Source organism: Anas platyrhynchos, chromosome 6, assembly GCF_047663525.1.
Source record: "Anas platyrhynchos isolate ZD024472 breed Pekin duck chromosome 6, IASCAAS_PekinDuck_T2T, whole genome shotgun sequence".
NCBI classification, from domain to species: domain Eukaryota; kingdom Metazoa; phylum Chordata; class Aves; order Anseriformes; family Anatidae; genus Anas; species Anas platyrhynchos.
The window spans coordinates 26,596,782-26,619,313 of record NC_092592.1 but is presented as its reverse complement, the minus strand read 5'-3'; the positions used below and the strand labels follow the sequence as shown (position 1 = coordinate 26,619,313).

The 22,532-nt window shown below is 60.2% G+C and overlaps 5 protein-coding genes across 6 annotated transcripts; 2 read left to right on the top strand and 3 right to left on the bottom strand.

Annotated features, from left to right (window-relative positions):
• Positions 1 to 40: 40 nt before the first annotated feature.
• SLC25A28 (solute carrier family 25 member 28) lies at positions 41 to 4,316 on the bottom strand. Its single transcript, XM_072039696.1, has 4 exons — positions 3,981 to 4,316; positions 3,434 to 3,662; positions 2,557 to 2,613; positions 41 to 1,148 (listed from the first exon to the last, which is right to left on the bottom strand). The coding sequence occupies exons 1-4, from the start codon at positions 4,299 to 4,301 to the stop codon at positions 631 to 633; spliced, it is 1,125 nt and encodes a 374-aa protein (XP_071895797.1). The 5' UTR covers positions 4,302 to 4,316; the 3' UTR covers positions 41 to 630.
• Positions 4,317 to 4,701: 385 nt separating this feature from the next.
• ENTPD7 (ectonucleoside triphosphate diphosphohydrolase 7) lies at positions 4,702 to 9,458 on the top strand. The gene is made up of 12 exons (XM_027460337.3): positions 4,702 to 4,848; positions 5,202 to 5,351; positions 5,430 to 5,635; positions 5,713 to 5,866; positions 6,178 to 6,281; positions 6,423 to 6,479; positions 6,662 to 6,810; positions 6,886 to 7,052; positions 7,373 to 7,697; positions 7,782 to 7,867; positions 7,969 to 8,130; positions 8,257 to 9,458. The coding sequence occupies exons 1-12, from the start codon at positions 4,841 to 4,843 to the stop codon at positions 8,474 to 8,476; spliced, it is 1,788 nt and encodes a 595-aa protein (XP_027316138.3). The 5' UTR covers positions 4,702 to 4,840; the 3' UTR covers positions 8,477 to 9,458.
• A 406-nt stretch (positions 9,459 to 9,864) lies between these two features.
• Positions 9,865 to 11,217, bottom strand: ATP6V0E2 (ATPase H+ transporting V0 subunit e2). The gene is made up of 4 exons (XM_027460338.3): positions 10,961 to 11,217; positions 10,838 to 10,885; positions 10,611 to 10,740; positions 9,865 to 10,417 (listed from the first exon to the last, which is right to left on the bottom strand). Exons 1-3 carry the CDS (start codon positions 11,062 to 11,064, stop codon positions 10,647 to 10,649), a joined length of 246 nt encoding a protein of 81 aa, XP_027316139.1. The 5' UTR covers positions 11,065 to 11,217; the 3' UTR covers positions 9,865 to 10,417; positions 10,611 to 10,646.
• Positions 11,218 to 11,347: 130 nt separating this feature from the next.
• On the bottom strand, positions 11,348 to 15,386 carry COX15 (cytochrome c oxidase assembly homolog COX15). Its single transcript, XM_038180925.2, has 8 exons — positions 15,136 to 15,386; positions 14,766 to 14,888; positions 14,330 to 14,516; positions 13,933 to 14,100; positions 13,365 to 13,446; positions 12,867 to 13,021; positions 11,806 to 11,919; positions 11,348 to 11,585 (listed from the first exon to the last, which is right to left on the bottom strand). The coding sequence occupies exons 1-8, from the start codon at positions 15,327 to 15,329 to the stop codon at positions 11,454 to 11,456; spliced, it is 1,155 nt and encodes a 384-aa protein (XP_038036853.2). The 5' UTR covers positions 15,330 to 15,386; the 3' UTR covers positions 11,348 to 11,453.
• Positions 15,333 to 20,247, top strand: CUTC (cutC copper transporter). 2 transcript variants are annotated; one of them, XM_038180926.2, is made up of 9 exons: positions 15,402 to 15,462; positions 15,749 to 15,820; positions 15,917 to 15,976; positions 16,154 to 16,363; positions 17,416 to 17,451; positions 17,863 to 17,996; positions 18,685 to 18,712; positions 19,110 to 19,215; positions 19,804 to 20,247. In XM_038180926.2, the coding sequence occupies exons 1-9, from the start codon at positions 15,402 to 15,404 to the stop codon at positions 19,913 to 19,915; spliced, it is 819 nt and encodes a 272-aa protein (XP_038036854.1). In that variant the 3' UTR covers positions 19,916 to 20,247. The 2 variants fall into 2 exon arrangements, with proteins under 2 accessions (XP_071895789.1, XP_038036854.1); XM_072039688.1 differs by lacking the exon at positions 15,917 to 15,976 and having other exon boundaries at positions 15,333 to 15,462.
• The last annotated feature ends 2,285 nt before the right edge of the window (positions 20,248 to 22,532 follow it).

The window sequence follows — 22,532 nt, the reverse complement described above, 5'->3', positions numbered from 1 at the left end:
GTCTGGTGCCACCCGAGAGCAAGAAGGGGATGCGACAATAGAGCAGAACTGTTTTTATTGGAGGTGTCAAGAGCAGGAACATTAACAAACCTACGACTCCCCTCCTCAAGTGCCATCCTTCCCCACCCACCACCACCACCACCACCAGGGCAGTCAGCGTCATGTGTGCGTGCTACAAGACAACGGCAAGGCTTACACTTTGCTTCAGCCAAAAGCCAGACAAAGCCTCCAGCATCCCCGGCGGAGCCGCTGCCCCCTCCTCGGCGACTGAGCTGAGCTGCGGCCCCGCCAGCGGCAGGGCAGGACATTCACCTTCCCCTCCAAGCAGGGGCGAGCTTTGCAGTAGAGGAGGCTTTTGTTACGGGAAGGAGAGGAGCACAGCTCCACCGAAGTGCCAGGGGACGTGACCTGGGCTGCAGCTCCCAGCAGGACATCTCTGAGGGCCCGGGAGAGAGCCAGCCGTGCAGCTGGAGCAGAGCTGCAGCAGCCCCGGGCAAGAAATGGCGTTGCTGAGCCCCGAAGGGCTTTGCCGCCCCCTCTCTTCAACACAAACCAAACCGAAAGGGAGAGGGTCAGGAGACAAACCAGGAGGGGAGATGAAGCAGGTCTGGAGTCGGGTTCAGCTCTGGCTCACTTCCCAGCCCGACGCTCTTCCTGGCGCTTGGTGAGGATGTACTTGAAGAACTCGTACACGGACCAGGCGATCGCCGTCGAGGGCATCTGATAAATGACTCTGGCCTGGACCCCTCTGAAGTAGGCGGTCACACCGCCCACCTGGTACACCGTCCTGAAGGCATTGGCCATGCCTGTGATGTGTCCGCTGATGTTGGAGCTCAAGGCCAGGGACTCCTGGGTGTTGAGCAGCGTTTTGCAAACGTCCAAAGGCGTGGTGGCAGCAGCAGCGACGGCCCCCGCGCAGGCCCCGGAGACCACGTGGGAGCCTGGGTTGTACTGTCTGTGGGGGTTGAGCTGCTCCTGCAAGAACTCATAGGTCATGAAGTGAATGGCTTGGAAGGGGATGTTCATGGTGAGCTGGGTGGTGTAGCTGCGGTAGAAAGCTCCAGCCCCTTCGTTGCGCCACACAGCCCGCACACAGTCCGTCACGCGCTGGTAGGGCGAGTTGTACATCTGCATCCGCTGCTTCACCACTTGGGACAGGCGGCGGCAGCAGCAGCAGCAGCAGCAGCCGGGACCCGGGCGCAGAGAGGAAGAGGAGAGAGAAAGGGTAAGGGTGAAGGCTCCCTGCGGGCGCTCGGCACTTCAGTCACGCTGGCTCGGGAGCTAAAGGCACACGGCTCCAGCCAGCAGCGTCCCGGCAGGGCTTGGCCAGATTTCCATTTCCATCTGCACCAGGCAGCGCCCTCACAGCACCACCTGCACACCCTGCAGCCCGCTCCAGGGCACGTCCCCATGCCCAGGTGTAAGTTTGCCACCCGACGTGTGCACCCCACGCCACCCACCTCTCCCCACCTGCCCCTACCGACCCACTGTGCAGGCAGAGGAAGCCCCCTGCAGTTACTCTGTTATTTCCCAGATTTTTAGGTCTGTGTTATCCTGTCCCTCCTCGGCCACCCCCAATCTGCAGCACGCCCGACACAGCCACCAAAATCCCCCCCCACGAAGGAGCAGAGCCCAGCACAGCCTCCAGCTGCCCGGCGTCCCCTAACTTAACACGTCCAGCAGGAGCTAAAAACGATGCGCCTCCAAATGCTACAGCCAGGGTAAGAAGAGTAGCTCCAGGCAAGGAATGACAACCGACCGGCCGAAGCAGCTGCCTGCTCCCGAGGGGCAGAGCCCAGTGGTGGGCAGGAGGAGGCCTTGCTGCCGGCAGGGGGTTCTGCGGGAGCCACACAGCCTGGGTCGGCTGGAGCTGGCAGCGGGGCTGCCAGGCTGCGGGCACGGCCCCGCTCAGCACCGTGTGTGTGGTGCTCGCCACCGCAGCTGCTACCGCGGATCTTTACTCGCCTGCTGTCACGAGCCTCCCAGTTGTACGAGGAAGGAGCCTGTTCATCGCTGTCTGTACTCATTATCCCTCCCCCGCTCCTCCCGCCACCTTCACAGATGTTAATTAATTAAAAATCTTTCTCCTGTTTTCAAACCAAGCTTAACAAAGTCGGTGCCTTCCAGACATTCCCTAAGTTATCTTTTCTCCAGACTTCTTTAAGGTGCCTTTTGTCCCTCAGCTTTTTCATCCTCACCACGTACCTAGAGCCATATCGCATCTTCCCAAGGAGCTTTAACCACAGCATTGTCTGGTTTCAATGCACTTGGAACGACTTTGAGAGTAAGGATCACGTCTCTCTTGCTTTCTCTGCTGCTCCAGCAAGAAACCTTGCCTCCCTCCCTGCTCCTCCTCAGCTGAGGTTTGCTGTGCTCCCCAGAACGAATTCCCTCCACTTCCCAGCTTTGTAAGTGGCAGCCACTGGGCTCCTTAAATGCAGCCTATGCTGACCCCCAAAGGAGCCCTGGGGTTGGGTGAGCAACAAGGACAGAGGGATGGGGGCAGCCCAGCCAGATCCCACTCCTAGACCCCCGGCAGGGCAGGCCCATCGTTACCTTCTGCAGGGTTCATCGCCGCATCGTGGAGCAACGTTGCTACACACCCGGCTGCACCTGCAAAACAAGAACTGCCACATGTGAGGGGAGGAGGTGGCGAGAGACCCCGGGGCTCCACCACGACCCCGAGTCCCCCGCCAAAGCAAAGGAGGAAGTCCCCCCGCAGAGGAGGGCGAGATCCAAAGGCAGCCTCCATCTCCTGTCCGGAAGGCGGGCTGGTCCTCAGCAAATCCCACCCGAAAAAGAGTTCAACAGAGAGAAGAAGAGGAGCGCGACAGTCTGTCAAGTCTCGTGGGCCGGCTGGGACTCCCTCAGTCCCAGCCCTCGCAGGCCACCGACTCGCAGGGGTCCCACAGGACGAGGGTGGCTGCACCCAGCACCGCGCGGGAGGAGGAACCAGACAGCGTTTTGCTGCACACCCGCCGAGGACGGGACTTGCCCAAAAGCACCGGGCACCACAGCACCACCAGCCCCGACCCCGCTGGGCGGGCTCCTGCACCACCAACCCACGCGGCCGCGGCCGGTCCCTGCTCATCCGTCGGCGGCTCCCATCCGCGGGCATCCGTCCTCGGGGGCCGGCGGCTGGCCACTGACCTGCGTCGAGCCACGGATACCTGGGAGCAGCTCGGGCGGGCGCAGGAGCAGGCGGAGGCACGAGCAGCGCTTCGCCCGGCACCGCTAGCTCGCGGCTGCAGAGAGCACAGGGCTTTAGCACATCCCTGGCCCCGCCACCCCCGTGGGGCTGCCTGCCCTGCCCCCTCCCCGCCGCCCCGCAGCCCCCTGCCCGCTCCCCTCCCCGCCGTCCCCAGCCCCCGCTCGCCCCGTGCGCCTGGCGGGGCCCCGGAGGAGGGCGGCGGGGCCCCGTCGGGACGAGTACCGTTGGCCACATGGCTATTGCCCCCCGCGTGGATCACGTCGCTCAGTGTCTTTTTTAACTTCTCGTAGCAGGCGAAGTAGAGGGCGTGCGCCGGGCCGGCTCCGGTGGCGGTGATGTTCATGCCCCGCATGGGTCTCCAGACGCCTTCGGTCCGCACGATGCGCCACAGGGCCTCCAGCACGTTCCGGTAGCGGGCGGCGGGCTCCGGCCGCAGGCTCTGCATCCGCGTCTGCAAGGCAAAGCCCGGGCGGGACGCCCGTCACCCCTGCGGCCTGGGGAGGGGGGTGCGCCCCCGGGACCGATCACCCCCAAAGTGCTCACCCCCGGGTCCAACCCCTCCAGTACCGAGCACCCCCGGTATAAACCCCCGGTACCGAGCACCCCCGGGTCCCACCTCCCGGGCCCAACCCCCCCCGGTCCCCCACCCCCGGACCCTCCCCCTCCCGGTTCCCCCCCCCCCGGTCCCGCCCCCCTCCCCTGCCTCCTGTCCCCCCCAGGCCCTGCCCGGTGCCCGGTGCCCGGTTCCCGGTCCCCCCCCCGCCGGCACCTTGACGCAGTCCACGGGGTACATCACGCAGTGCTCCATGACGCCCGCCACGGCCCCGGCCAGCATGTGCGTGGACACGGCGGCGCCCTGCGGCAGCGCCTCGTAGTCGGGGGCGGGCGGCGAGAGGAGCGGCGAGCGCGGCTCGGGGCCCCCGGGCGCCGCCTCCACCTCCTCCGCGCCCCCCCCGCCCCGCCGCGCCCTCCCCGCGCCGCCGCCGCCGCCGCCGCCGCCGCCCATGAGCAGCAGCAGGACGCGGCCCGACTCCGCGCCGCCCCGCGCGCCCGCCCCCGCGCCCGCCCCCGCGCCCGCCCCCAGCTCCATGGCGCCGCCGCCGCCGCCGCCGCCGCCCCGGCCCCGCCGCGCCCCGCCCCGCCCCGCCGCCACCGCCGCCGCCCAATGGGAGCCCGCCCCGCCGCCGGCCCCGCCTTCCTATTGGCCGCCGCAACTTTTCGCCCCGCCCCCGCTCGCAGCCCGTTGGCCGGCGGGCGCCGCGACCTTTGGTCCGCCCGCGGGGCCGGCGGCCTGTTCCGCTCCGCGCGGGGACGGCGCCGCGCGATTGGCTGAGCCGCGCGTCACTCAGAGCCCGCGGCGCGTGCGGTTTATTTGGACGGCGCCCATTGGCCCGCGGGGCGGGCGCCGCGATAGGACGAAAGTCCGCGGGTGACGTCACGCGGGAGGGAAGAGGGAGCGGGAAGGGAGGGGGCGAAGAGGGGGGCGTGGCCTGGCCGCGGGGAGGAGCCGATTGGACGCCGCGGGGCAGGGGGCGGGGCCGGGCTCCGCGGGCGCCCATTGGCTGCCGGGGGAGGGGGCGCTCGGTGACGTGGCCGCGGGGCCCCGGGGGCGATGCGCGGCGGCGGCACATGGCCCGGTGAGAGGAGAGCACCCACCGGGACCGGGACCGGGACCGGGACCGGGACCGGGACCGGGACCGGGACCGGGACCGGGACCGGGACCGGGACCGGGACCGGGACCGGGACCGGGACCGGGACCGGGACCGGGACCGGGACCGGGACCGGGACCGGGACCGGGACCGGGACCGGGACCGGGACCGGGACCGGGACCGGGACCGGGACCGGGACCGGGACCGGGACCGGGACCGGGACCGGGACCGGGACCGGGACCGGGACCGGGACCGGGACCGGGACCCCCCCGCCCTGCCCTGCCCTGTGCCCTTCCCCAGTGCTCCCCGGTGCCGGCCCTGACCCCGCGCTCTCCCCGCAGGCTCTCCGTGCCCTGCCCGTGCCGCTCCCCGTTCCCGTGGTCCCGGCCGCGCCCGGTGGCTCTGGGGCTGGCCGCGGCCGCGGGGCTGCTGCTGCTGCTGGCCGCCGCCGCGCCCCGCCGCTGGGCTGCGCCGCCACGCCGGGGAGAGAGGTGAGTGCCCGGGGGGGGTACGGGGTGGGGGTGGTGATACCGTGTGTGGGGGGGTGACACCGTTCCCGGTGCCCGCAGGTACCTGTCGCGGCTGGAGGAGCTGGCGGCCACCAATACGGAGGACGCGGCGCTGAGCTACGGCGTGGTGGTGGACTGCGGCAGCAGCGGCTCCCGGGTCTTCGTCTACGTCTGGCCGCCGCACAACGGCAACCCGCACGACCTGCTGGACATCCGCCAGATGCGGGACCGCGGCAGCCGGCCCGTGGTCAAGAAGATCAAACCCGGTACGTGCGGCACCACCGGGCGGCACCGGGCTGGCCCCCGGGGCTCGGGGCTCACGGCTCTCGCCATGCCCACGCAGGGATCTCGGTGGCGGCGGCGGCGGAGCCGGAGCGAGCGACGCCCTACCTGCGGCCCCTGCTGCGCTTCGCTGCCGCCCATGTGCCGGCCCCGAAGCACAAGGAGACGCCGCTGTACGTGCTGTGCACCGCCGGCATGCGGCTGCTGCCGCAGAGGTGAGCGCGGTGGGGAACGGCCACGGCCACAGGGAGGATGAGGGGTGGGCACCAGGAACGAGCAGCGAAGGCTCAAGGAGGGTTGGAGCCCATGGGGAGGGAAGTTTGGGCAGCACGGGAGCCTTGCAGCCTCCTCGAGAGGAAACGCTTTGGTTTGGAGCCCGGAGCGAGCAGCTGGAGCTTCTTTCGTTTGTTTCTTCCGGAGGGTGCAGGGGCGCGCTGCAGAGGAACTGCTCCTCTCCCTGCTGCTTCCGCGGGGAGCAGCTCTCGGGGGCTCCCCCGGCCCCTGACCCCCTCCTGTGCCCCGGCAGGCAGCAAGCTGCCATCCTGGAAGACTTGGTGCAAAACATACCCCTGGAGTTCGACTTTCTCTTCTCCAAATCGCACGCAGAAGTGATCTCGGGGAAACAGGAAGGTAGGAGCTGCGGCTGCCACCTCCGCTGCCTCGTCCTTGTGCCCTAGCCGGGAGCACGCAGAGCTGGCATCAGGCGCAGCTGAGCCGTGGGTGGGAGCATTTGCGTTCTGCCTGGGGGCAAACCCCTTCTGTCCCACCCAGGTGTCTACGCTTGGATCGGCATCAACTTCGTCCTGGGCCGCTTTGATCACGAGGACGGTGAGTGGGGGAGCAGGCAGCACCCGGCCCTGACGCCATGCACGGGGAGGAGGCACCAACCCTGCCTGCGGTGACACGTCCCTGCATGCGGAGGGTGCACTGAGGCTGCTGTGGGGCAGCAGGGTGACAGAGGGCAGGAGCTGCCCCACTGCCCCTCTCTGATGCATGGCTGCGGGTTGCAGAGGAGGCAGCGGTGGTCACGGTAGCGCTGGGGGACCAGGCGGAGTCCCTGGTGCGGAAGCGCACGGTCGGGATCCTGGACATGGGGGGCGCCTCCCTGCAGATCGCCTACGAGGTGCCCAGCTCCGGAGCCTTCTCCTCCCCGCAGCAGGTGCGTACCCGGCCGGGGGACGGCGCCAGCAGCAAACCCAGGGCTGTGGCTGATCGCTGCCCTCTGCTTCCTCAGGAGGAGGCTGCCAAGAGCCTGCTGGCGGAGTTCAACCTGGGCTGCGACGTGCAGCACAGCGGCCACGTGTACCGCGTCTACGTCAACACCTTCCTGGGCTTCGGGGGCAATTTCGCTCGGCAGCGCTACGAGGAGCTGGTGCTGAACCAGACCCACGCCCACAGCCGGTACTGCTGCTGCGCCTGGAGGCGCCCCGTTGTGAAACAGCCACCGGGGCCTTCCCGGCGCTCGCTCCCCCTTGGATTTGCCCCAGGAGCCGCCTGCGGTGATAACGGCTGCCACGGCCACGCTGGCAGCAGCGGGGTGCCAGCAGCACGGGCTTGGGCCTCACGTGGCGCCCGAGCGCTGCCCTCAGAGCCCGGCAGGTTTATCAGCGCCACCGCCTGCTGCCTTCCCCTCCTCCAGCAGGGATTCCCTCAGCACGTCGTCCCGTCGCGTCCCCACCTCCAGCTCTCTCCTCACCTCTCATTTCTCGCTTCTTCCCCAGGCTGCACGGCCAGCAGACGGGGCTGAGCGCCGAGACCCCCTTCCTGGACCCCTGCCTGCCCGTGGGGCTGGAGGACACGGTGACGAGGGGCGAGCGAACGCTGCACATGCGCGGGCGAGGGGACTGGCAGGCCTGTGCCAAGCTGCTGCAGCCCCTCCTGGGGGGGGCCAACAGCAGCCAGGACTCCCTAACGGGGGCCTACAAAGCGCCCATTGACTTCAGTAACAGCGAGTTTTATGGCTTCTCCGAGTTCTTCTACTGCACCGAGGACGTGCTGCGCCTGGGGGGCTACTACAACGCCCCCACCTTCACTGCTGCTGCCCAGGTGAGCGCTGCCCCGACCCGTTACGGTGCTGGGAGGGAGCAGGGGATGTTCCTCTGGGCTGAACCCCGACTTCTCCTTCCCCAGGAGTACTGCAGCCAGAGGTGGGAGGTGCTGACCAAACGTTTCCGCGGTGGCCTCTACTCATCACACGCAGACGAGCACCGAGTGAAGTAAGGGGCCGTGGTTGTACCTCTGGGGGGCCCCGGTGGGCTCTGCTTTGAGTCCAGCCCTGCAGCCGCATCTGGCTGATGCTCCCGTGTGCCGTCCGCAGGTATCAGTGCTTCAAGTCAGCCTGGATGTACCAAGTCCTTCACCAGGGCTTCCACTTCCCCCCCGACTACCCCAGCCTGCGCACGGCCCAGCTGGTGTACGACCGGGAGGTGCAGTGGACGCTGGGCGCCATCCTCTACAAGACAAGGTTTCTGCCACTCAGGTAATGCAGGAAGGAGGAGAAGTAGCTCTGGGGCTGTGCGGGGAGGGGTGGCAGCAGGACAAGGGCTCTCAGCTGCACTCCATACCCAGTGCAGCTCCCCCCCGACTCCAACTCTCCTCTCTGCAGGGATCTCCGGCAGGAGAACATCCGGCAAGCCCACGCCTCGTGGCTGCGCCTCTCCTTCGTCTACAACCACTATCTCTTCTTCGCCTGCATCCTGGTCGTAGCGCTGGCCATAGTCCTCTACCTCCTGCGGCTGCGCCGCATCCACCGGCGGCAGCAGCTCGACGCGCTGTGGCTGGACAAGGTGGTGCTGCTGCCGCCGGGCCAGGCAGGCGGGCCGTGACCCTGGGGGTGCACCCGCTGGCCAGCTGCACCTGCAAGACCAGGACTGAACTCCAGCCTGGGCTGCCAGGGCTCGGACGCTTCCTTGAGGACCATCTCAGCTCTGCACTCCGTCATCTCCTCCTCAGAACCAGGGACTGGGGCCTGAGGCGGCCCAATGGACAAGGGAGCCCTCCTCTCAGCCTCGCCCCAGTCCTAATTTTTGCATTCCTTGGCCTCTGGCCTTCACCTTGCTGCAGGGGGTACAGAAAAGCCCTTTGCTGTCACAGCAGGGTTGAACTGCAGCCCCTGCTGGTCCCTGGGAGAAGCAGGACTTCCCTGAGGCAGCCCAGTCAGGGCTGCAGCCTGAAGGACCAGGCTATCCTCACTCAGTCCCCAGTTCGCAGAGCAGCTCGGTGAGGAGGTGCTGCAGCCCGCTGCCTAGGCTGGCCTTTCCCCAGGCTGGTACAAGCATCGGGGCCCAAAACGTTACTGCGGGAATCCCTGAGCCAAAAGCTCCCAAAAGCTGCTCCGCTAGGGCTGACCCTGCTCAGAGCCTTCCCTCTTGGTGCTGTGCTGTCTGCCGCAGCCCCCCCTCCCCAGAACAATCCTCCTGCAGTCTCAATCGGTACCCAGGCACAGCACTGAGGGCTCAGGGACCGTTTCCCAAGGCCCCACCAAAGCAGGCTGTGCTTCTTTCATTCGTTCCCTCCTAAGCATGGGGCATCCCACAGTTAATCGGGCACTAAGTGCAAGGACCAGTGGTTCTTGCCCCATGAACGCAGGCTGGGCCTGCCTCTGGGGCAGCCACCTCACTCCAGCTGTGCTGGGGGTGCAGGGGGGCAGCTCAGGGCTGGGGCTGCCTTCTGCATCACTCTGTGCACCAGCACGAGCCCTGTTCCTCTGGGGCTGGAGTCCGGACCAACCAAAACAAGCTCTTTACTTTTACTTGAATTCATCTATGACCATTCCTGTAGCAATAAAAAAAAGCCTTGAGCCATCCAGCCGTTGTCTTGTGCTCTAGAGTGAGATCCAGCCAGGGGGCTGCAGGCATGCCCGTGAACCCGCAGCCCTCTGCCTGGCGTTGGTTCACGTGACTGGGACTTGCTGCTGGTGTGGGGCAAGGGAGGTGCCTTGGTGCCAACAGCTGCTCTGCACAGCTGAGCTCACTGAGCAGCTGTGATCCTCCCAAATAATGCTGCCCACCTCTTTCCACAGCACATGCCATGGTTTATCTGTGACCCTGGTCCAACGGACTACCATGCAGGTGGCATCAAGGATAAGATCTGCCCTGCAGACATGCTACCACCTTTTCCTCAACAGCTGAGGATCCCGGCCTTGTTCTCACCACAAGAGCAGTGCTAGGGGTGATGGGGGAAGGGAGAAAATCAGAATAAAGCCCAGACTTCCTCTGCCTCCAAGCAAGTGACTGCTTCCAGCATCACTTACTAAAAGAAGGATTTATTTCCACAACACAAACTTAACACAGACAAATTAATAAATACAGATAAGTTATATCTGATAAATAGGGGCAAGGGACAACTCCATAAGTTCTCAGAACATGGGCATGGGTAGGAATGACGGCAGTACCTAGACACTACTGCAGCACCCTGGCTGCTGGGGCAGGAGATGACAGGGCCCCCCTCCAGCCCCAGGCTGCCAGGCAGAGCCCCCGGCCCCACACCCCAGCACCTCCCGCATCGCACCCCTGCCAGCCCACATCCTCCTGCAGCACCAACCTTCCCTTCTCCTACCCGCAGCAGGGACCAGGGCGGCTGCAGCCAGGGACTGATGGCAGGGAGGTTGTTGCCTGCACGAGCTCCTCATCCCGGCCAGGGGCACTGCCTGCAGCCAGCGGGGATGCAGAGCTCAGGATGCGCTGGGGCTGTGGGTCCAGCCTCTGGCCCAGCACCTCTGGGGGCTGCCTGGGACGGGAGGGGAGATGCTGGAGCAGTGGCGGGAGCTGGGGGAGGAAGAAAGGGAGACGTTAGCACCGAGCTGTGCCCAGACAGAGCTCAGGTGGGAGTCCTTGGCTTGCTGAGGCCCTGCTCGGATGCAGCACCCCCACGCTGGGCTCAGCACCCCGCGGCCCCACAAACCGAAGCAGCTCCCACCCGCAGGTTTTAGGGACACATCAGCCGTCCCTGCCCACTCACGGTGACGCCGGGGGGCTGTCCGTTGGGGCGCGGGGCTCACTCCCAGAGGAAGCGCACGTACCAGACGGTCTCGTTCTTCAGCTGCGGCCCGAACAGCGGGTTGGCCTGCGCCAGGATGGCGATCAGCCAGCTGCGGACAGACGGGGGCTGTGAGGCGCGGGGCTGGGAGGGGAAGCAGGAGGGGAGGGAAGGAGGCCGGGAGGGCCGGCTGCAGGCCGGGTACTCACAAGAGGTAGCAGCACACGGCGGTGGTGACCAGCATGGTGATGATCACCCTGCGGAGACAGCGGGCTCAGGGCGCGCTGCCCGGCCCCGTTCTCCCCGGTTCCCCCCCAGACCCCCGCACTCACCCGCGGTTGGGCCCCTTGGGCACGAACCAGGGGGCGGCGACGCCCACGAGCCCCCAGAAGGCGGAGAAGAGGACGAGCGGCAGCGCGAAGCTGTGCGCAGTCATGGCCTCCCCGCTCCGCTCCGCTCCCCGCACGGCAACCAATCAGCGCGCGGCGCGCCACGGCCCCGCCGCCTCCCATTGGACGAGACGCGCGGGGAAGCCCCGCCCCTTTCCCACTGCGCCGCGGTATCAATGGGGGGGCCCCGGCCTCAATGGGGGGGCCCCGGCCTCAATGGGGGGGCCCCGGCCTCAATGGGGGGGCCCCGGCCTCAATGGGGGGGGCCCGGCCTCAATGGGGCCCCGCAGCCCGCGCCTCCCGCCCCTCAAGCAGGCAGACACCAGCGGCTGGGTGACAGCAGCTCCTTTATGGCACGCAGCCTGACCGCTGCCACGGTGGTGGTGGTCGTGGTGGTGGTGGTGGTGGTTGTGGCCGTGCATCCCGGCCCCCGCGGTCACTTGGGCAGCCTCCGCAGCTCGGCCATGAGCCACAGCGCCACGCTGAGCAGCGCCAGGGAGCCCGACTGGTGCGTGGCGGCCAGCGGCGTGGGGACGTAGAGCAGCAGGGTGCTGATGCCCAGGCCCACCTGGCGGGAAGGAACAAGCGTGAGGGTGGTTGCTGACATGGCACCGAGCACTAAATGTGACAAAGGAAGGCCCACAACCAGACCTCCCACCCTCCAAATCGGCCTGTGCAAGCAGTGCCACCTCCCAGCTCTTTGTGCAAGCGAAGATCTTGCACCGCTTCCATGATTGGGAAGGGTCTGTCTTGACCACCTTTTGCAAAGGAAATAAAATAAGAAGTACCTGCATGCAAGCCACAGCCAGTAAGGAAGCCACTGCCGTCCTGGTCCTGCGAGGGAGCGGGATCTTCCGCGAGAAGAGGTACAGCGCCGTGATGGCTGTGACTGTGGCAGTTCCCTAAAGAGGGAAATGAGGTTGTAGTGGGAAGGAGGAACAACCGCCCTTCGAGAAAAGTCCGAAGGAAAAGGGCGCAGATGCCTTTGGCTGCACCTTCCACAGAGCAAAATCAATTCTGTGATTTTATCAAGCTGTAGGAACAGTTCCTAGCCACAGACAGTTCATAGCCATGGCCAAATCCTGGAGTTCCCATGCCCCCCACCAGGTTAACCCTGAAATTTAACCTGAGTTACGGAGAACTCAATTTTCTCTGAATTAATGCTTTACTTCCCAATGGCTTTTCCTCATTTCGTCAATGCATTAGGCAATGTTTTTGCCCTCTCTCCATCTGTCACCTTGACAATTAAAGGTGGAAGCTGTCAGCTGGAAAACTGATCTCATTTTCACCACTCAGCCACAGTTCCCCAGCATTATCTCATCACACATGCCACACCAGATGATTCCTCTTCTAAATCACTTAATCCTTCCTTTCAGTCTTTGCAGTGGCTTAGCCCACAGCAATGCCAGCAGTGTTACTTAATATCCAAATTGCTCTGAGTTTTTTTCCCCACAAGGCACTGTTGGTGTAAAGGAACTTGAGAAATGCTAGAGGAAGCAGACACCACTCAGTAGTCAGATTTCCAAGTTTTATTTCAACACAACATCCACAGACATTTCCGCAGCGAGGGCTACCCTGATCTGCAGCTGATGTTATGGAAAATGAGACACAAAGAAATGACGCCTGTAACTTGGGCAGGAAGACATCCTTAAGGAAGGAGACCACATTGGAAAAAAACAAACGAGTGCTAACCTCCCTCTTTCTTCGGAAGCAAGGCAGTGACAAAGCTCTCAGGACCTCAGGACGCCCTGGATATCACTCACACTGACAGAGCCACAGCCCAAAGAGGACAGCTTGGCTGTACGAAGCAACCGGGAGGAAGCAGACACAGCAGGAAGATGGCACTTACCAAGATCCTGTGATCGAACTGTACAGTGGTCGGATTCTCAAAGATATTTCTCAGCGTGGGGGAGAAGGCGAGAAGGTCATCTGGGATCCAGCGTTCCCCCATTTTGGGGAAGGAATTGTACACAAGGCCAGCGTCCAGCCCTGCCACAAAGGCACCTGCAATTCCAGAGCAGAGAACAAGGCTGCTGGATGAGGTACAGACAGCACCCCGGGCACAGCTCTTAAATGCAGCCTGACGCAAGAACACAGCCTGATCCTGAATTTCTCTGGGAAACATGTCCAGAGATCACACAGCAGCACACAGGTGGTGTGGCGCATCTCTGCCTGCTCAGAACTTCCCAGTAAGGGAAGATCTTGAATATAAGTGCCCTGAAAGGAATGACGTTTTCCCAGAGAACACAGTGGGTTTTGTTTTTTTTGCAGTCCCCACCAGGCCAGAAGGAAAACAAGGCAGAGAGAAGCAAGCCATGGGCAGGACAGTGATATGAAGCGGCCTTACCTGAAAGAGCCGTAAGAAAAACGAGAGCTGTGGTGCCATGAGCAAAGTGCCTCAGGCGCACGAGCTGCCGGGTCTCGGGTAACTGTAAAACAAAGTGAAAAGAATTCAAGAAAAGCATTTCCAGTGCTGTTTGCAGCAAGTGAGGAAAGCTTTCATGGCATATACAGGCTGACAGGTTGGTGTGTATTTTACAGGAGGGATACAGGGGGCAACACACAGCACAGCCACATTTCAATGGTTCCTCAAGAACCACAAGTAATCAAGTCCAACCTCGTGCAGAAACTGAAGTGGCCACTGGACAAATGTTAGCATAAATCAATTAAACCAGGCAGGCGGACACCCGCCTGAGCCTGCAGGAACTCTGAGACTAATCACTGTTGAGTGTGAGCGTAACAGTACAAGTCAAATGAAACATCCTATAACTGTCAGCAAATATCCTTCCTACAAGCTTCCAGGAACAGGATAAAATGGAAGTAACCATCACTCCCCACACCCTTTCCTTTACCTTACATCCCCCACCCTCCGAACGTTACGCTGTGCCTTCAGCTGCTGACGCACCCCCTCGTACCTGGTGTCGCGGCAGCAGCAAAGAGAGCCCCGTCCACAGACTGGCAGAGTACAGAACCAGCGCGGAGCCGAGATGCGCTGCGAGGCGGTACTGGCTGACCCGAGGAATGTCGTAGGAGTCTGGCTTTTCTTCCAGTCCACTCTTGACCATGTACCAGCCCAGCAGCCCCTGGCAAAACAACAGAGGGTGAGAGCCAGCTCCCCCATCCCATAAAAGAGAAAGTCAGAGAAACGTTAGGGGTCAAACAACTTGTTTCTTCCATCCTGAACCACCTTACCAGCACTGACCCCTCCTCCGCCCAAAAATCTTTCATTAACCCCAGTGTTTTGACTATGCTCAGTCAGGAAACGTTCACAGGAGATAGCACATCAATTCCCCGTGGCTGCAGAGCGCTCACCTGGAAGCACACGAGCCCACAGAGTGCAAGGACACAGCCCTTCATGGGGCGGCTGAGCCAGCCCTTCCTCCAGAAGTATGCAGCTGGTAGGATGTAGGCCAAGCCCACGACACGGCCCCACATGCGGTGCGAGTACTCCATGTACCATATGAACTTGAACTCCGTCAGTGTCATGTCGTGATTCAGGCTGTTAGGGGTGTTAAAACAAAGAACTGCTTAACGTGGTGCCACTGTCTGGCTTCCCATGACGAGGGATCACTTTCCTCCAGAGAAGGAGGTGACAGTGAAGGAGGGTGACTGCGTGTGGCCACCACCAGACGGGCTCTGCTCGCCTTGCTGGTGGTATTAGAGGGCATTGCAGTTCTTGTGAGAGCTCCCAGTGCTGCACAGCCACAGGAGTGATGCTCCCAGCCCCATCCCTCCTCTGAGCGCTCACATTTTGAACTCGGGGAACTGCTGGTACTTCCGGAACTCCGCTTCCCACTCCTGCTGCGTCCTCGGGGGCTTCATCTCCTTCACCAGGTGCCAGTCGACCATGGAAAGGCCGGACTCTGTCAGCCTGCGAGCAGACAGGGGTCACTCCCTGAGCGTTACGTTACCCACAGCCGCTGGTTGTAGCGGGCAGCACTGAGAGAACTGGGCAAAGGGCTGGGAGCTGGGGGGACGCCCATAAATCCCTGTCAGTGATCCCCAGCTGCCACCCCCGGCCCTCTCCCCTCACAGCCATGTCCGGAGGCAGGTGCGAGGCTTCCACCTCCCGCCCGGTGCCGCTCAGCGGGGCCCCCCCCAGGCGGGGCCGCCCTCACCTGGTGACACCGCCCAGCACCACGGCCCCGGCCACGGCGCCGCTACAGGCGAGCAGCCACTGCCCCACGGCGGCCGGGACCGGGGCTGGCGGCTGCTGCTGGAGGCCGAGGAGCCGCGCCCGGGCCCCGCCCCCGCCCCGCACCGGGCCCAGCAGCCGCGCCCCGGCCCCGGCGCCGCGCAGCACCCGCAGCATCGCGAGCGACCCCGGAAGTGGCGGCGCCGGAAGTCGTAGGGGAGCGCTTCCGGCCGTCAGCTGGGCGTCACCATGACGCTCCCGCGGCACGTGACCCGGAGCCAGCAGCGACCCCCGCGCGCCGCCAGCGCAGGTGAGGGGAGGGCGCGGGGCGAGGCCGGGGGAGGTGGGCGGGGCTTAAGGGGGAGTGGGCGGGGCTTAGGGGGGAGGGGGCGGGGCTTCCTCGGCCGCGCGCGCGCTCCGGCCTCGCCCCCTCGCGGCCCGGGCCCGCGCCGGAGGGCGCGGGCCCGGGCCGCGAGGGGGCGAGGCCGGAAGCGGAAGTGGAGGAGGCGGAAGCGGAAGCGCGGCGGGAGCCCGAGCGGCACGGAGGAGGCCGCCATGGCGCCGGCCGGGCTGACGGCTCCGCTGCCGCCCCGCAGGCATGGAGGATGGGTTCCTCATGGAGGTGTGCGTGGACTCGGTGGAGTCGGCTGTCAACGCGGAGCGAGGAGGTGAGGCACCGGGGGCGGCACCGGGGGGGACCGGGGGGGACCGGGGGGGGGTGGCGGGGAGGATGGGGCCCGCTGTGAGCCGCTGCCTCTCCGCAGGTGCCGGCCGCATCGAGCTGTGCGCGGGCCTCGTCGAGGGAGGAACCACGCCGAGTATGGGTGAGGCCCCGTCCCCGCACGCGGACCCCCCCGGTTCCCCCTTTTCCCGGTTCCCCCTCCCCCCGTGCCCGTTCCCCCCGGTACCCGCCCCCCCGTGCCCTCCCCAGGCCGGCACCCCCTCCCTAACCCGCCTTCTCTCTCTTTCCCCTCCTCTTCACCTCTCTCTGTCCCCGCCAGGCCTCCTGCAGGTGGTGAAGCAGTGCGTGCGGGTCCCGGTGTTCGTCATGATCCGGCCCCGCGGCGGGGATTTTCTCTACTCGGACCGGGAGGTGGAGGTGATGAAGGCTGATATCCGCCTGGCCAAGCTGCACGGGGCTGACGGGCTGGTGTTCGGGGCTCTCACTGAGGATGGGCGCATCGACACGGAGCTCTGCACGGCGCTGCTGGGTAAGAGCATCGCTATCTGCGAATGCCGAGCTTGGTGTGGTGCCGTCGTGAGCAAGTGTCGTAGTTCTGTGCTGGTCTCTGTGATGCTGTGGAAAGCACTGTGTGAGTGCCTTGGTCTGCAGGCTTTGTCTGTGTCCTTGCTCCTCTCTGCACCAGTGTCACATATTGTCATACCTGCAGCATGTTAAATAGGTAAGAAGTATTGCAGATCAAGAACTGTTGCCCCAAGCAGCTCACTGAGTCAGGAGCCACCTGGAACACAAATATAGGGCTTCAAAAGGAGAGAGAATTAGGTGAAGTGCTTTGGCAGATCAGAATCTTAAACTGTTGGATTCCCTCCCATTTTTTTTGCCCTTTGTTCATATCCTGATGCCCTGTGACAAACTGTTAGGCCAGACCCTCAGCGTACAGCAAGAGAGGAATTTGCTTCCACATCTTTTCCATTAGCTATGTTCTGAGCCAAAGAGCACTGAGCCTTTCTCTGGTGGCATGGAACTGGGATTTTTGTGTGAGGATGGAAGTGGTGGATGGAGTACAGCACGAGAGAGGGATCTTGCCAGCATTTGCATCCATTAAAGCAATGAGGTGCTCTGCTGGGCCCAGTGTTTTCAGGGCAAGAGGCAGTTAGGTTTCTTTTTGTAGAAGTAGATAACCTTTACCTAGTTAATTGTTGAGCACCATTGGCAAAGTTTGTTATGGACTGATTTAGAATAGAAATTAAGGATAGTGAAAGAAATGGGAAAATCATATCTCTTGCTTTCAGAGAGCACTGGTCCTGTCCCTTTTCCCTGGTAGATGAGACAACTTCCATACTTAGTTCCTGCAGAGAAACTCTTGTTTGGCAATAGTAGAGGATTTTTTCCCAACCAAAGAAGCTGGACAAGGAGAAGCAGCTGTAGCTGTGCTGTTCCCAGCAAGTGCTGGAAGTGTTCTGAGCTCCCCAGAATGGGCCCCAGAAGCGTTTTTCCTCTTTTACCTTATGTACTTCTCTGGTTCTAGCACAAGGGACTCTCTCTACCAGCCCAGACTGACCATGTGCCTTCTTATTGCAGCTGCGTGTCGTCCCCTGCCTGTCACATTTCATCGAGGTGAGTCACCGGGCACAGGGCCCAGCTTCTGGTCTGCTGATGGGACGTGGGGCTGGGAGGTAGCTGGGCTTAATGGATGTTGGTCTTCCTTTGGAGGTGGGGGAAAGCTGTGTGTGCTTTGCAAGAGTACGCTGTGGCTGTGCCCTTTGCCCAGGAGGTAAAAAGTCCAGGGGGTCCAGGCTTGGTAGCAGTGTCACTGCCCTGTGGGGGGAGGAAATGTTGAAATGTTCAAGGAGCTGAGCACTGCAGCCCTGCTGTCAGGGCGATGTCATAGCCGGGAGCTGTGCCTCCTTGCAGCGGTGATGAGCTGGGAGAAGGACCCTTCCCATCTCCTTTTCCCTCAGCTGGGGGTGGGAGCAGGGTTTGAGCAATGAGCTGAGTGATTCCTGAACTGTTCCATTGGTTTTGTAGCCTTCGACATGGTGCATGACCCTCAGGTGGCACTGGAGACCCTGATTTCTCTGGGGTTTGAGCGTGTGCTGACCAGTGGCTGTGACAGCTCAGCGCTGGAAGGATTGTCTTTGATTAAGAAACTTGCAGAGCAGGTGAGTGTTCCCTCTGCTCCACTGGGTCACCTCTGCTCCTCTGGCTTCTTCTTGGGCATTGCCTGGAGGCAGCTCCTGTGTGGTAACCCTCATTTCTGTGAGGGAGCTGCTGTCCAGGAGCTCTTTCCATCCACCTCTAGTTTGGCTTTAGTCTGTTTTCCCAAGTCCCTGTGGGTTGGATCCCTGAAGTCTCCTGCAGCAAGGGCTGATTGGGCTGTTCTTGCTCATGCAAAGGAGGGAAGTAAGAGTTGGTTTCAGGACGGGGCTTTGGCTGCAATTTGATCCCAGCTTTGGGGCAGCAGTGCCCCTGTGAGCTGCCCTTCAGGGCTCTGATGCTTAGAAACTTGGCTGGGAAGCTGCTTCTGTGGTTAACTCGCACAGGCAGCAGCGTGAGGGCTCTTCTGGGGTGTCTCAGTTCCTGTTTGGAAAATGCAATATGTTTATGAGGGGTAGTCAGGTGAGATAGAGGCAATGGGAAATAGTGATGAGTAAGCTGTAAGGCTTTTCTGCTTTTCTTTGTCAAAATGGGAATAGGACAAAAAAGATGGGTGAGAGTGTGAATCATAACCTGTGGTTGCATTCGTGAGCTTTCTGAGGGCACGGTACACAAGCTTTCATTGCCACCACATAATGGCACGTGGGGACATGGTGCTGTGGCAGTATCACTAACGTGTTTCTCTTCTTTCAGGCAAAGGGCAGAATTGTGGTGGTGCCAGGTAATTATTATTATTATTTTTCTTCTTATCTGTAACAGGTCCAGTTTTCTCTGGCTCCTATTCCTTAGCCCCTTGCCCTGGGTTGTGCTGCCTCATGGGGCTTTCTGAGCCAGGTCCCCAGCAGGGAGGTGCTCCTGCCCTGCTGTGAGTAAAGGCCTCGGAGCCTGCAGCTGCTGCTCACTGAAGGATCTGGGGACAGTTCTAGATCTGTGGGAGAGCGTGAGCCACAGCTTCTCCCATCTCTTCACAAGCACCAGGGTCTCCATTGTCCCAAGGGCTCTTCCCCCTCTGTACAGATGGCACTGATCCGTTAGCAGGTAGATCCCAGGAGTGATGGTGGGTTTGTGGTGTTGCTTTCTGTGCTGGATGTGACATAAACAGGGATTCTTCCCACCAGGGGGTGGCATCACGGAGCGCAACCTGCAGAGGATTCTGGAAGGCTCTACTGTTTCTGAGTTTCACTGCTCTGCTCGCTCAGCCCGGGACTCAGGGATGAAGTTCAGGTAACTGGTTATATTTTGACTATTTTCTCGCAATCCTGTGTAAGGGAAAAGCTGGATTCATGTGAATGTAATTTTGTAGAAGAGGTGTAAATTTCAAACAGCTTTCTGGGTGCTGATTGTGCTCTTGTGGTTGGGATCGTGATGCCTGGCTCTGTTCTTCAGCGTATGCATCCAGCGGTGCTTGTCATCTGGACTCAAGCTCCAAGCACAACCAGATCCTTGGGGCATTCCCTCTGCTACTGCTGCCCTAGGGTTTGTGAGTGTGCGTGTGCTTGGGAAGGCAGGTTCTGGTCTAGTTGTCTTTGACCTGTAAAACTGCTGTGTGTGGCTTTTGGGAGGCCTATGGGAGACACCTCTGTGCACAGTGGGGAATGGTTTACATTTGATCACAGGTGTGTGCTGAGTTTCTGTAGGTGCTGTTTTTTCTGTCCTTTGAATTATTCTTCATTCTGTCACTGTCTCTCATCTTTGTTCTGGGTGGGACTAGCAGGTATTCCGGCAACTGCTGACACTGGGAGAAATGGTATCCTTAATGTATCTCACTCACCTGTATCACCTGCAGCTAGTAACCACTCGTTTTCCTTACAGAAATCCAAACGTTGCCATGGGAGCATCCTTCTCTGCCCCTGAATACTCCATAAAGGTGGCAGATGTGGCCAAAGTGAGGACCCTGAACGCAATTGCAAAGAACATCCTGTAGTGGAAGGAACTGTGCTGGGACAAGAGCGATGAGACTCCAGGGTCTGCCCTGCCACATGGACAGATGTGTACCACTTCCGTCCTCAGGCTGCAGAGGATGCAAACTAGGTGACAAAGTCTGACGTCTCTTCCCTTGGTTTCCCCTGAGTGACCAGTCCCTGGCCTGGCTGGAAACTTGGCGTTGGCCATTTTAAATAAAAGGACTCATTTCTGGACGTTGTGGCAACAAGCTGCTCAGCAATACTAGGGGAAGAAGGGAGCTGAGCACGTAGAGAATGACTTGTGTAGCACTGCATGTGATTGTCAAATAAACACTGCAGCTGCTCCCCTCTTGCCGTGTTTTTTTTTTTAATAATTTTACAAATAGAAGTGTGTGATCTATTTCATATAGTTCAGTACGTTGTGCTTTGGTGTCACTTTTAGAGAGTTACTGTGAATGGAGGAGTCCACATGAGCTCATCTGTGTAACGTGAGGCAGATTGCACAGGAGACACAAACATTTACCAGGGGCAAGGTAACGGCAAATAAACACTGAGCTAAAAATGTGACTAAAACCCTAGTCATGTGTCAGGACAGCTAGGTCTGAGAGCAGCAGAACAGAGATAAGCATCAGAATTAGTCAGCCTCCGGCTGCACCAAAGGAGAAAACAATCAAATCTAGAATGCCGGGGAGGGAAACATCATAGTCACAGCTGGAAGACAAGGCCTGCTGTGGTGGATAGTTGGGGATTAGAAATCCAGCAGCTTCTAGATAAAGAGAAGCACAAAAAAGCTGTCGATACGTAGAGGTGACAGAGGTGATAAACACGTGATGTACACAATGGGAAGAAGTCTACTGACGTGACTGGTTAGGTGAGCTAGTTGGGAGTTGGGAGCGAGCTTGGGCTACAGAGTGAGAGTGCTCGAGGGGGACAGGGAGTAGATAATGAGATTCCTTGGGAAGCCAAGGGGCTTTTCTCGGGGAGTTTCCAGGTTCTTTTCTTGACATGAAGCACAAACCATATGTTTATTCTTCAGACAGTGCTCGGGGGAAAGAGCCTGTGGAGTTACTGTTGGCTAGTCAGAACTGAAGCCTTAAGACTCCTTTCAGTTACCTTGCAAAATGCCCAACAAAATATCTGAACGGTGTCAGAGAAGTTCGTCAGAGTAGAAACCCAGTGATAAAGGACCTTTAATCTTGCTCCTTGGTGTTCTCTAGAAATGCACAAAGCTGAGGAGAATCCCCCTGACAACAGAGAGATTCTTACAAAGTGTAAGACTTCGGATTTGGGTTCAAAGTTGTGTGCCCATCTTGGCAGTAGCATGCAGTCTGTGAGGATGACAGGAGAATGTAATATCTGAAAAGGTGGCAGCAGCATGGCACCTTAACGAAACGAGGCAGCTGAAAACCTGTAAAAAGACTAACCACATAGCTGCATCTCAGAGGACACATCCACCTTTCACATGGATCCATCAGTGTTTCCCAAAATACATCTCAGGAGCATACGTGGTGTTTCTTAACATAAGAGCTGGGAAAGGAATGGCTGCTTTGTGTGCGTCACAGCCTTTTCCAGCACTGGCTGATGTGCAGTCAGTAGGAAGGATTCAAAGTCAGAAGGAATGGTTTCATGCTGTAGTTCAGGCCACCTGAGTTCACGGAGTGGTTTCATGTATGGATATAATCACTGTAGTTCTGGACACCCGAGTTCATGGCTTAAGTTGTGAGATTTCGTGAGTCATGGTGGTGATTAAGATAACTTGGAGGTCTTTTCCAACCTAACTGATTTGATGATTCTGTGTTATCACAGTGGCACGACTGTAACTCAGTGGGAATGTTCTGCTGACACAGCCCTCTGGTATCATACATGCAGAGTGCAGTTCAATTTGCGTGAAGGGTTTTTGTTTGTTTGTTTTTTAAGAGACTTTTGAACTCAAAGTGCTTTACCATAACAAAACAGAGAAACAAACTCCTCAGAAAGGGAGATGAGCAGCGATGACTGGGCTAATTTGCAGATTGCCTTGCAGAAGTCTCCTTCCCAGACCAGATTGGGTGAGACAGGCAAGAAGGAGCGCTGCTTTTGAAAATTTAATTTATAAGATGTTGGACCACATGTGGGTAAAAACGGGGAGCTTAGAGAAGTGTGGTATTGTTGGCCACACTGTAGTTAACACTGCTCAGAAGGTAAGGTTGTGAGCTGGAGTGACAGGAAAGACCACAGTGTGGACCACAGGGTGATTCAGTTCAGTGATTTCTTGTCTAACACATCACGTTGCTGTTCTCATCAGCAGTACATTGGTGCTGGCTTGGAGGACATATCACGGGTTAGCTTTCCTAAAAAATAAATAAAGAAATTGAAGAGGATTTAATCAGACAAGGCAATAATAATTAACCAATCAGTTAGACATTGGACCTTCCTCTGCTGCTGATGGCAAGGGGGCTGTTCCTGAGCAATTACTCATTGTATTACCCTTGACTTCTGAGCTATTAAATGAACAAATGAGACAGCAAAATCCTTTCAGTCACTGTACCTTTCCCTTTTACCTAATGTTCCTCAAAAGCTTGCATGACAAAGCAAATCCTGTTCTAGCCTTAGGAGAGCACCATCCCCAGCTGGCCCTGTCTAAGTAGGAGGGGGATG

Bases quoted from the DNA above. Each gene is read 5' to 3' on its own strand.
- COX15 (XM_038180925.2), bottom strand. From the start codon at position 15,329: ATGCTGCGGGTGCTGCGCGGCGCCGGGGCCGGGGCGCGGCTGCTGGGC. The intron at 14,517-14,765 runs GTGAGCGCTCAG...CACCCCTAACAG, and splicing joins CAGTTCCCCGAGTTCAAAAT to CCTGAATCACGACATGACAC. The intron at 14,101-14,329 runs GTGAGCGCTCTG...TTGTTTTGCCAG, and splicing joins GTGGGCTCGTGTGCTTCCAG to GGGCTGCTGGGCTGGTACAT.
- ENTPD7 (XM_027460337.3), top strand. The intron at 7,698-7,781 runs GTGAGCGCTGCC...CTCCTTCCCCAG, and splicing joins CCTTCACTGCTGCTGCCCAG to GAGTACTGCAGCCAGAGGTG. The intron at 8,131-8,256 runs GTAATGCAGGAA...TCCTCTCTGCAG, and splicing joins ACAAGGTTTCTGCCACTCAG to GGATCTCCGGCAGGAGAACA.
- CUTC (XM_038180926.2), top strand. From the start codon at position 15,402: ATGACGCTCCCGCGGCACGTGACCCGGAGCCAGCAGCGACCCCCGCGC. The intron at 15,821-15,916 runs GTGAGGCACCGG...GCCTCTCCGCAG, and splicing joins TGTCAACGCGGAGCGAGGAG to GTGCCGGCCGCATCGAGCTG. The intron at 15,977-16,153 runs GTGAGGCCCCGT...TGTCCCCGCCAG, and splicing joins AGGAACCACGCCGAGTATGG to GCCTCCTGCAGGTGGTGAAG.
- SLC25A28 (XM_072039696.1), bottom strand. From the start codon at position 4,301: ATGGAGCTGGGGGCGGGCGCGGGGGCGGGCGCGGGGGCGGGCGCGCGG. The intron at 3,663-3,980 runs GTGCCGGCGGGG...TTTGCCTTGCAG, and splicing joins ACCCCGTGGACTGCGTCAAG to ACGCGGATGCAGAGCCTGCG. The intron at 2,614-3,433 runs GTACTCGTCCCG...CTTGTTTTGCAG, and splicing joins CAATAGCCATGTGGCCAACG to GTGCAGCCGGGTGTGTAGCA.
- ATP6V0E2 (XM_027460338.3), bottom strand. From the start codon at position 11,064: ATGACTGCGCACAGCTTCGCGCTGCCGCTCGTCCTCTTCTCCGCCTTC. The intron at 10,886-10,960 runs GTGAGTGCGGGG...CTGTCTCCGCAG, and splicing joins CCCAAGGGGCCCAACCGCGG to GGTGATCATCACCATGCTGG. The intron at 10,741-10,837 runs GTGAGTACCCGG...GTCTGTCCGCAG, and splicing joins GCCGTGTGCTGCTACCTCTT to CTGGCTGATCGCCATCCTGG.